At 38.1% G+C, this 12,202-nt stretch overlaps 2 protein-coding genes across 5 annotated transcripts in view; both read right to left on the reverse strand.

The window, feature by feature from the left end:
- The window catches only part of clcn5b (chloride channel, voltage-sensitive 5b), a 65,910-nt gene extending 65,337 nt beyond the window's left edge, over positions 1-573 (reverse strand). For both annotated transcript variants that reach the window (XM_041779748.1, XM_041779747.1), the window contains exon 1: positions 288-573. The gene's annotated coding sequence lies outside the window, so the exon portion shown is untranslated. The remainder of the gene's footprint in view (positions 1-287) is intronic.
- A 4,294-nt stretch (positions 574-4,867) lies between these two features.
- Positions 4,868-12,202, reverse strand: part of shroom4 (shroom family member 4) — a 106,094-nt gene continuing 98,759 nt past the window's right edge. For 2 of the 3 annotated variants that reach the window (XM_041779965.1, XM_041779967.1), the window contains 3 exons: positions 10,959-11,129; positions 10,628-10,770; positions 4,868-9,473 (listed from right to left, as the gene is read on the reverse strand). In XM_041779965.1, the coding sequence (XP_041635899.1) occupies positions 9,317-9,473; positions 10,628-10,770; positions 10,959-11,129 (471 nt within the window). In that variant the 3' untranslated portion in view covers positions 4,868-9,316. The remainder of the gene's footprint in view (positions 9,474-10,627; positions 10,771-10,958; positions 11,130-12,202) is intronic. The other variant, XM_041779966.1, reaches the window with a different exon arrangement.

Consider the following 12,202-nt stretch of genomic DNA (forward strand, 5'->3'; position numbering starts at 1 on the left):
CTACGAGGAAGTTTTCGCAATCATTTCCGCTCTTTTTCTGCTCTAAATATTTGTGTAGGAACCAGCAGAACAACCGCGTCACAGTGGCTAAAACAAATTGCGGTCGAGAGAAGGCAGATTATTAGCCTAGCTTTAGCAACCAGCCGTTATTCCTGTCACGAGCGCCTGACGAACAAACTGACATTTAACTGTTAGACTTACTTTCGTTGGACGTTACCGAGACACTTTATTTCCTAATTTTTTCTTTAATACCAAACCAGAATCCAAATGAAAGGCTTCGGCAGTACCTGTGAGGGCAGAAAGCAGCCGTCCAGCTCAGTGAAGAAGTCTTGTGACTCGGATTTGCCGTCTTCTACTGTAGGCTGCTTATGTCAACAGTAGCCAATGTAAACTTAACGCTCCTTGGCTGCAGCGGTTGCTCCGTAAAAACCCTGCGTCATGCTCCGTGTTAAAACGCTTCGAAACGTAAGAAACACACCAAAGCAGCTAAATGCGAGCAGTAATTCTGATACGGTGTCACAAATAACGCAGAACCAGGGAAAATTCTCCGATGTACAGCTTGTTTATGCCACTAAAAACTATTAGCGTGAAACCACTGTCAAGGTAGATAACTTTAGCTACAACTTCCGGAAGAGAATGGTCAAAACTTAGGTTAAATTTTATAGGTGGCGATTTTATTGATTACGCTTAGCCCCGAATTCAATTTGCGCTGTAAAAAAGTTTATACCTGTGCTTTTCTTTGCTCAAATCGCATAATATTCGCAAGACTTCAATATATTCCCTTTTATTTTGAAAGGGAAAACACTTGTTTTCCGGTTTAAACGCTCTAACGCTGCTGCCTTGTTATGATCGTCCGCCAGCCAGGGGAAAGAGTCGAGTCGAGAGCTATCGATGCCTCTCAAATTGGGTCAGTGGAGCAGTTCGATTACTCGATAATCAGAGTCATCTCTCGCCAGCACTGCTGTGTTTTGAATTTGTGGTTTCAGAGACGGTGTTTCCACCAGGACTAGACTTACCTGAACTTGTGCCTAGGTAGAACAAAGGCTATTTAGAGAATCTGTATGGGTTTATACTATCTATGAACATTTGTATAAAATTTGGGTTGTTTGGGAAGCATATTCTCAGGAATAATTTGGTTAATTATATGTTTTCAGTTGAATTTGGAGAAAAATAGCGAGATGGAGTTAGATAAACCAACATTTGAGCATGACAGATACACAAAACTTGCTTTAGTTCATGAAAGTCAGAAATAAATGTGTGACTTCCAGTTTATTTTAACAGTTCACTTCAAACTTTCAAATAATATGGTTAAGAAATGTTGATGAGGGTTTTTGGATATAAAGATCAAAATATAATACCGCATAAATGTGACTGACTGTTTTAGAAAAAAAGTATAATGTAGTGCAGCTTAGGACTAGTGAATGAATAATGGAAATGATATATGGTAAAGTGCAGCAATATCATTATGATAATTCAAAGTTTAAAATAAATAATTAAGTATATTTATGCACTTTATTCTACGTCCTTTTATCATAAATGGACAGGACCATTTTGACAGGATTAAAACAGTCAAGAAGCGACACCTTGTGGCCATGCTTGGAATAAAATGTGGTTGAGGAAGAATTCAAGCACCTAAAGGATGAAAATTAGGGTCATTTTCGTTCATTTTACACTAATCTACATCTTTAAGGTAAATGTTGTATTTGTCCCCATTTTCTGTGACATATTCTGTTCCTTTTTCAAATTACTGTTGTTCTACACAACCTTTGTCTTGCACCAATTTTATTTTTAACCTCAATAATATCCAATCTTATAAAAGCAACAAAAAATGAGCTTTATTTTTCACTGTAGTACAATATAGCCTTATGGAAATATAAATCCCTTTTTTAAACCAAAATTCCCTTTTTGCTGATGTTAACAATGTGCATGGGCAAACTGACAAAAATATCTGGAAAGTAATGTCAGACGTCATAGCTAAACCATAATGTGTACAAATGTCAGGACACCAGAGAATAAAGAAGAGGGAATCCGAATACCTTTAGGGGAAACATAATTAATTTGAGGTGGGGGGGGCAACATTAGGACAAAAATGGGAGGGAAAACTATGAAAAGCAGTTAAAAAGTGGCAAAAATGGATTTAAAGAGGCAAAAACAGGTCACGTCAGACAAAATCGGGATAGAAAATGAAAGGGAAATAATGAAAAGTGGTTAAAAGTGGTCGAAATTGGTTAAAATAGGCAAAAAATTACAGGAAAAACATTGATAAGTGGGATATATATTTGTTTAAAGAAAAATATGGACAACTAAAGGCAAAACAAGTTAAAAATGGACGGGAAAATGGTAAAAAGTCACAAAAATAGGTTGAAAGAGGTCAAGAAAGTAGAAAAATGAACAGAAAGAAAAGGGAAATGATGAAAAATGCATAAAAGTGGTCAAAATAGGTTAAAAAAGGCCTAAAACGGGCCCAGAAAGGAAAACGGGCAAAAAAATGACCATAAGTCATGTGAAGTGGGACAAAATTGTTTAAAAGACCAAACATGGATCAATAAATGTAAAATGGGGCAAAACTTGGATGGGGAAATTGTAAAAGTTTCCAAAAAATTGGTAAAAAGACAAAAAATGGGTTAGGAATGGCAAGGAATGGGAGGGAAAGATGGTGAAAAGTGGTTAAAAAGTGGCAAAAATTGGCTGGGTAAATTATGGAAAGGGGTTGAAAAGTGGTAAAAAATGGGATTAAAGTGGAAAAAAGTTGGAATAAACCTGAAAAAATGGGCAGAACTAGTGATGAAACGGGGTGAGCACCTGCTGTGCTTCATATTGAAATATATATTTCACCATATATCGATTGGCTGGGTTCATATGTGCACGTGTATGCGTGTGTATGTGTGAGCGAACGAGAGGGACGTGTGAGTGTCCTATATGGTCACAGAGCAGAGTTGCTCTGTGGTCCTGCAGCTGTGTGCGGCTTTGTTGATGATAATGCTAGATTGGGTGATGTGTGTTTAATGTGCGTGTATGCATTACTTGTGGTCCTGCATACTGCATGCTGTGTAAGACTTCAGCCTGAAACTGGAGCACTAGTTCGGGTGGACCACCCAATTCAGGCCGGGTATTTCGCACACTGGAGCAGAGTAAAGTAAAATATATAATGAATGTTTGCCTGCTTAGACCTTTAGAAAATTAGAGACCTTTTTCACACAAACCCATGACCCACTTTGGTCCACACCCACGAGCTGAGAACTAGAGTTTTAACAATTCACATGAAACTTTTTATTACAACCATATGGAGATTTAATAAAATGTAGTACATGAATGAGATTAAATATGCTGAATCATTAATACAGGAAAAAAATATATAACACTGAAATTCTATATGAAAAGCTGAATATCATTAATATTGCATCCCAAAACATCTCATCTAGGAGTAAAATACTGACATTTATCAGCTGAATGCACACTGGGTAATTGTACTTGTGTTACTCAGCAGGGCTCCCTCTCAAAATGAAGTATTCCTATACCTTTTCTGGGTGGGTGGGCCTGTTTTTTTCAGTTTTTGTGAATGCAGTAGCTCAGAATTTCATTCAAATGTTCACCCTAAGTCAAGGTGAACTGACTCAGTTTTGGTGGTCAGAGGTCAAAGGTCAAGATCTCTAGGCCTCATGTTCATCCCTTTCTTTCCGGGTCATTCTTTCAAGCACAATAGCTTTAGAATGCTTCAGGGATTTTCTTCAGACTGCACAATTAATCACTCTGAAACAAGGATGAACTGACTACTCTAGAGGCTAAAGGTCGAGGTCATGAGGCCTCATGATCAGCCCTCGCTTTAACTTTGATTCACACTACTACTAAAACTGAGTACCTCATGGAGGTATAACCACCAGGTGGTACTTGTAGTTACAGTTTAGCTTTAGTGCTCTCACTCACTTGAAGATTTCTTAACGATCTGTAAAAGCATTATCCTCTCCTGTTTTATGTCTGTGTCTTCATGTCTCCTTATGATGTCTTGTTTTTCTTAAATTCCTTGCACTCATTCATCTCTTCTTTGCTCTCTGTAGTCGACATAAACACGTCTCCACCCGGCCTCCCACCGTCTCCCTCTTCCTGCCTGTTTCTCCTCACTTTCTCTTTCACGATATAAACACAACTGTTGGTTAGAGTGGTCTGAACGTATTGAATCATTTATCTAAATTGTTCCTTCCATCGTTTTCTTTGTACTTTTAGTTGTTTACCATCCTCCCATATGCTTAGATTTAGGTACTGTTGCACTCAAGGACGCGTCCATATTTGGTCTTCTGTCTTTTTCGTTATCTTTTCCCAGCTCTCCATATAGACCTGCTCCTCCTGTGTTCTTCAATCTGGGTCATGCAGAAGAATGGACTCCCTTGCTTCCCAAAAGCCCCAGATTCTTGACTTTCACCACAGATGGTTTCTTTTTTATTTCCTTAGAGCAGAAACCCCCCATTCAGCTACTCTCCTTCTCTCTCTGTGAGAGTTTTTTGGCTTATCTTGCTTGTTAACATCTTGTTTTGTGCTTAAGAGGGTTCTGAATGCATTGCTGTGCTCCATAAAGCTTTATAAATAAACCTTCCTGGCCTTGTTTTACTTAGCCTTACTTTACACGGGTATGGGTACTAACTTCTTTCGAGAAAGTCTCTTCACCTCCTGCTGAGCGGCCGCTGAACGACTCTATCTCCACTCCACTCATCATTCATCAACCTCCATTTAACCATGGCAATATTTACTCAACCGCTCCCCCCACATTCAAACAACACTTTCCCCTAAAAGAGAGAAAAAAAACTCCTCCATCTCTGCACATAAAGAGACCGTTCACGCTGGAGGATATCAATCACAACAGGAGACATGGAGCTTGTTTAAAATACTATTATTATTATTTATGGTACTTTTTACTCACAGGAGTGTTTGCACTTACACATTTTGAAATACATTTTACAAAAAAAGTCTGTAATATATCAAACTTACATGGGAAAACAAGAACAAGAAATATACTCTCACACTAGCCCAACAAGTGACTTCTTTTCCTTTCTTTTTCCAGTCGGTTTTTAGAAAATGGCTGTTATAGTACAAAAATACACATAATATGTACAATTCAGAACAATTATCGTGGATATCTTAAGCTTTTTGGTGTTAAAACAACAGGAATTGTTAGAGAATGAACAAATGGAATGAATAAAAGCAAGAATAAAACTGTGGCTTTGAAAAACATAAAGTTGCTTCTTCCAAGAAAAAGTCCAACCACTAAAATGATACTGCAGACCAAAAGTAAATGAGTCTGTATGTTTTTAATAATTTCAACAGGACCACCTTTAACAGCCAATATATACACATTCATCTTCCAAAATCCTTCCAATCACTTGTTAGGCTGCAGTATTCTTTCTGCATGAATTTATTGCCTTTAAACCTCACAGATAATGAGAATAACATCTAGTTTTTCAATTTTTGGCATTTTTGTTTAAATAAACACACAGTTTTGGAAATACATGTGTTTATGTTTTGCTGACATTTAGGTGAGTAGATTGATACCCTACATGAATATGTTTGTGAAATGTGAGGGGAATTCTATTGGTCTGTTAGCTTAGCTTAGCATTAGGGGGAGAAAAAGAGGTATTTTGCGAGCCTGCCTTGACAAAGAATACACTATGTCCTTCTTCAAAGCTCATTCACTAACATGTTAAATTTGTTCAACTGTGAAACAACACCATGGTACGCTAGCTAAAAACAGCTAGCCTGACTGGCTAAAATAGGCTATCCTCAACAGCTAGCCTGCTTCTGTGTCTTTTTCGACTGTGAAACAGCACCGTGGTATGCTAGCTAAAAACAGCTTGCGTGACTAGCTAAAATAGGCTATGCTCAACAGCTTTTGTGTCTTTTTATGGTTGGGTTTTTGTTGATGTAAAAAAAGCACAGTATTTCTTTATATATTTAGCTTAGAAGTTGTTGCCAGTAAGATATTTTGACAAGGCAGTCCCCATTAAAATAACACAGATGCAAGCTAGTAAAACAAGCTAGCCAGGACACTGCTTGACTGTTAGTTTACTTTAGAAATGTTAAGCTAGCTTTTTCCCTCCTTTAAAAAAAAAAAAATGCTACGCTTAGCTAATCAACTGCTTGCTATGGCCTTAAACTTCACATAAAGACATGACAAGGGTATCAGTCTCATCTTACTCTCATCTAGAAATCCAAAGTTTCCAATAAACTTGAACTAGACAACATTTTTAACTGAAAGGCTTTAAGACGACTGAGTAAGGGGCACAACATGGTGGTTAACTTTGTAAAAACTTGACCAAATGTGTGATCATGCTACCAGCAAAATTGGCTACTCTACTTGGGATATATTCTCAGTCAAAAATATACAACAAACTTTTCTCTTTGCAGTCTTCTTGTCCATCTTTAACAACCAATTTTTACAACCTTTTCCAGTCGCTTCAAACATCATAATCACTATATACACATCTTTCACATTATAAACAAAGTGTCGTCTGTACAGAACAGTAAATATGTGACAGTATAACGAGTCGGTGGGGTGTCAAACTCCACACAGTGAAACATGTGACATCCACAGACATTACAGTAATAAAAAGCTATATAGTGAACTTATTGTAGATAATACAGTATATGTATGCTGAACCACGGTGTCAACCAGCAACAAAGACAAAATAAGATAACTTCCCAATAACGATGCAGGAGTGGTATTTGTGATAAAGCCTTCAGTTTTGTTAACAGAAACATTTTTAAAAGTGTGAAGCACCAGAAATAAAGTCTCCTTTGATTCTCTGAACCAGGAGATTTAAATACAAAAAGAAAACACACTCAAAAAGCAGCGTCTCAGTGACACATTCATGAAGCGTCTTTGGCAACGTAGTGTGATACTGGTTAGTGTTAGCGTTACAGTACGTTTCAGGCACAGAGGTTATAATCATTACACATCCTCACTTATAAAGGTATACTTTACATTCTTTTTTTAGCATTGGGTTTTAGTCTTTGACTTGAGGAAAGATAGGGGTGATAGCGTCCTCTTGTCCGCTTTGTGTTCAAAAATATAGATATGTTCTTAATGTATTGGAAGATTTAGGGAGTCCAAGTATCACTTTCCTCCACTTTAGAGTCTTTTTTACTTGACTGTAAAACTTACAAGTTCACTCCTTCTCTTCATGATCCTTTGGACATCCTGTTGTAGTCCTGGCCTTTGTTGGATGTCAGAGTTGAGTTTTCTGTGTGCTCAAGCTGGTCTAGCTGTTGCCTTTGGTCCAGAAACCTTTACAACTGTTACACTTGGAAACGTAATAACTGCCCAAAATTGTAAAAACCCACAAACATGCTAGCAGTTGCCACTAACATAATAACTATTACATTTGCAGGGTTTTAAAACATTTATGGGAATGTGAAAATCACAGTCTCTTAAAATTTATGAATTCCCCACAGAAGTAAACATGAAAAATGAAAGTTGGGGTTATTCTTGAAGCCTTTTTACAATAGCCAGTGGGTTCGAGTCAGCAAAAGCTCAAGTGACATCTAAAAACGAGCCATGGTGACTTTTTGTTCGCCATGAAACAGGAAGTTGATTTTTTCAGAGTCTTCAAAAAGACTCGTAGAGCCATGAATTTTGGCACAGAATCTGTAAGTGAGAAAATGAAAGGATTAATATCAGTTTTGAAAAAATCCTACAAAATCCAAGGGGTTCTTCTTGAAGTAAGCCCTCAGAGGGGGTTCATCTGATCCAAATATAAGTAATTTTACAGTTTAAAGAGAGATGAATAAACAAACTTTGTCATTCAGGGTACAAACCTTCTGAGACCATAAACAAATTCTGAATAGATGGGGATTTTTAAGTTATTGTAAAACAATAAAACTGGCTGGGTAAACAATGTCTCTGTACTTCATCTTTACAATTTCCTCAAAGTGCTGTTTTGACACGCTTGAATCAACTCTGCTAAGATTAGTGGCTCTACAAGTGCTTTAAGACTGTGAAAAACTACTTCCTGTTTCATGGCGAACCTACAGGCTACAACAAACAGTGACCACAAACATTCAGTTTTCATGATCATCTTACATTTGTCGGAAATAATACAATTTTTAAAAGCCAGAGATTTCCACATACAAAATAAATCCCTGCAAGTATAATAGTTACTACATTTGTAGGGATATTGTTCTTACATTTGCAGTAGGCAACAACAAATTTTTTATATCAAAAACTATGGATTTGTTTTGCATTTGGTGCTTATTATGTTTATGGGCAGTTATTATATTTGTAGGTGTAACAGCATCTATGTTTTTCTGATCCTTAAAGGGATAGTTTGACAGTTCAGTGAAAATATTTCAAATACGGCTAGACCACTGGTTATCAAAAGCCCTACAGAACACCTGGAAATTTCCTGAATTTGCCTGGGTGAGCTGCATGCAGCATGTTTTTCACCCCCACAATACCCTGAAATTTTCCTACTAGCCCTCTCGTATTTTTCACTTCACTCACCGCTCCACTGACTGAAGTAGGGACATTTTCTTGGTAGGTTATCCTGAATTTAAGGGTAGTCTCGTATTTGGCATTCTGGCCAGCCCTATCTTGTTATTTTGGAGCCAGAAGTTACTTTTTACTTAACAGAAAGGCTGCACTTTTAGAGAAGTGACTGAGTAAATGAATGTCAAGATATCAGCAAACGTTAGCTCAGTTAGCGAGGGGCGGCTGAGATTTGGCTGACGTCAGATCCATTTATGCCAAGTATTCCTGTCAAGTGTCTTTACTCACAACAAAAGATTAAACTTGACATATTTTGTCTCCTTCAACCTCCATATAAATCAGATGGATCAACACTCTACAAAAAGCCTATTTTACTTTAAATGGCACCAAAACTCACAAAATAAACTTCCTCGTATATTCAAGACACCTCGGTTTTAGCCACTGACACCATAAAGGTGTAAAATAACTAAGGTGCTAAATCAATAAAAAGTTAATTAATCTTCAAATGGAATTCAGTCAACTCTGATCAAGGTCGCCACCTGCTGGCCCTTAGAAGAAACATGCATAATTAAGGCATTTAAAGGGTGCTGCTTCACTTTTCTGAACAAGAAACTAAGTCCACTTCTTGTAAATCCTCTTTGATGTATTCCAGGTGGTCTAAATGGCTTTAAACCTATTAAATGGTCACTTTAAGGGACGCTGAGCTGGAAGTCAATATCCTAAGTTATGCCAAAATGTCAAACTATTTCTTTAAGAATCAATCTTCGTTTGCCATCTCTTAAAAATCTTAAACTTAAGTGACGTGAATCTGACAACACACCCTTCTTCTTCTTCTTTTTTCCTTCAGTAATGTCCGTATCCCATCGACATTCCCATACCGATCCCCAGACCCAGTCCTAGACTCTCCCTCAGCCCCCGCAGCTGCTCCTCTCCCAGCCGGATCTTGTCCTCCAGCTGCCTCTGCTCCACCAGCAGGGCCGCCTTCATCTTCACAAAGTGGCTATGAAGGGAAAAAAAAACAAAGAAGGGATATTAAACCAGCAAAAATGTGCCCTGATAGAACATCAAATGCAATGCACAGTACTGAATATAGAGGACATGGGCCAGTTGTTGAACAATCTTATGTTGAAATTGTCAACTTTTGTGATTCTCCTTTAAATTTTAACTAATTAGTTACATTTCTTTCTAATTCTAATTGCTTTTTTTCTGGGCTTCTATGGACAATACCCTGTCTATTTACATATCTGTATCCAAAAACCTTCAAAGGTTGTGTTTTTTACGTTATTATACTTTATTTGTCCTTTAGTATGTTGTTTCTGTGGTCTTTGCTTCAGCTGAAAATGTCCCTGTAGTGGGACAAACAAAAGCTAATGATGTACAATCAGACTATGTGTAGTGTTGCACGCTTATTTTGGTCCTCGGTAATGTTACTTTTGATATAAACTTGCAAATCCCTGAAATGAATGGAAAGCAAAAGAATTTTTGTTGATTTCTTTGCAGTCAAAGGGGGATTCACAACTTTTAAACACTCTGTAAAGACTGATTTTAGCTTTTTAATGATGGAAGTATGAAGTTTAAGTATTTGTCAATCCATTTTTGTTGTTAAAATTTGCAATCAAGTTTTTTTTTTTTTTTTTGCATTTTTGCAATTTTTACAATATTTTTTCTGTTGTTTTTTCTTCTTAATAAGCAATTTGAAGCTTTATTAGATAATCCCTATAAAAGTTAAATCTAGTTTTTATCATTTAAAAATATGGTGAAAATACTGAGGCTTTTTTTTTTTTTAAGGTTTATTGTTGGGCATTTTGTGCCTTTATTTGATAGAGGAGAGGATAGAGGATAGAGTCGGAAACAGGGAAGAGAACGGGGAGAGACGTGGTGGAGGGCCTCAGGCTGGATTTCAACCCGGGCTGCCCGCTTACAAGGGGCGTGTGCCTTATCCATTCTGCCACCTGCGCCCCTTCACAGGGTTTTTTTTTTTTGACCAATTTCACCCAAAAGTTGCTCAAAATCTGCAGAAAATACTGGTTTATCAAGCCTACATAACATCAAACATAAGTAGAGACAAGAAACATAATTCAGAGCTATGAACTGCCATTTATCCCTCTGTAATAAAACTTTTAATGCTGCAACATAATTAAGAAAATATCTAACCTGTAGTCTCTGTGCTGCTCAGGGGAGAGGCAGCGGGCGAGCACCCTGCTGACGGCCTGCTCTCTGCGGTCCACATGGTCCTTCAGGTCCTGAGCTTCAGACAGCTGCCTCATGAGCTGACGCTTCTTCTCCAGCAGGGGGAGCTACAGGGCAGACAAAGAGGAGGACAGAAAACATCAATAGGTGATTAAGTGCTACATACGGTACATTTTCTTTTAATAAAAGCCTAATTTAAGCTTTTTTTCATCATTCAAAATATAAAAATAGTCACACTTTTCCCCCCAAAATATTCTTAACATGAAAAGATGACACCTCTGTTTCCCCTCCTCACCCTCTCGTGGTGCTCCGTGTCAGGGTCCAGTGTGTCCAGCGTGGTCTCCACCCTCAGCAGCCTCCCGGACAGTGACAACAGCAGACTCACCACCTTGTCCAGGTCGCCGATGAACATGCGGAACTTGTCCACCTCGTTGGGTTTACAAACAGCCACCACCATGCTCTCCACCTGTGGAAGAAGATGGATATTTAAATAAAAGCTTGTCAATACACAGTTTAACTTCAACAAATTTTGATCTCAGCTAACTTACACAAAGAATGATAATCTAAATATTTGGTTTAATAAACAAACTCAAATCCCAAAAAAGCTGTGACACTGAGTAGAATATGAATAACAACAGAATACAGGGATTTGGAAATCTTTTCCAACCTATATTCAGTTGAATTCAGCACAAAACAAGATACTAAATGTTCAAACTAATAAACTATTGGTTTTGGAAAACTACACACATTCTTGACTTGATACCCGCAATAAGCACCAAAAAAGCTGGGGCAGGAGCAGGTTTACCATCGTGTTTCATCACCTTTCATGAACTCTGTCACAGAGCACCACACATTTTCACTGGAAGACACATCCAGACAGCGTAGTACGCTCACTCTTTTATAGTGAAGCCATGCTGTTGTAACTCATGCAGAATGTGGCTTGGCATAGTCTTGCTGAAAGAAGCAGAGGCTTCCTTAAAAAAGGTGTCATCCACCTCTGTTTTCATGGTGCCTTCACAGATCTGTGAGTGACCCATGTCATAGGCACTAATACACCCACACACCATCACAGATACAGGCATTATTTCTTATACAACTTGAAATGTGGACTCGTCAGAGCACAGCACACTTTTCCACTTTAAGTCAGTCCATCTCAGACGGGCTGAGGGCCAGAGTAGTCAGCGGTGCTTCTGGATATTGTTGGTGAATGGCTTTGTTTCTGCCTGGTAGAATCTTAACTTACATTTGTAGAAGCAGTAGCCTACTGTGCTAAATGATGGTGGTTGTCTATAGTGTTCCTGAGCCCATGTTGTTATATCCATCACCATTTGTAACCTTGCCCCTTAAATGCTCCAGATTTTATGGACTGTAGATGGAGAAATCTTTAGATTCCTTGCAAGTGCACATTGAGAAACGTTGCTCATAAATTTTCTGTCACCTGTTGCAGATCAACCTATTCACCTGTGGAATGTTCCAGGTGTTTTCTGAGCAATCCACAACATTCTCAGTCTTTAGTTGCACCTGTCCCAACTTTTTTGG

This window comes from Cheilinus undulatus, linkage group 22 (genome assembly GCF_018320785.1).
Source record: "Cheilinus undulatus linkage group 22, ASM1832078v1, whole genome shotgun sequence".
NCBI classification, from domain to species: domain Eukaryota; kingdom Metazoa; phylum Chordata; class Actinopteri; order Labriformes; family Labridae; genus Cheilinus; species Cheilinus undulatus.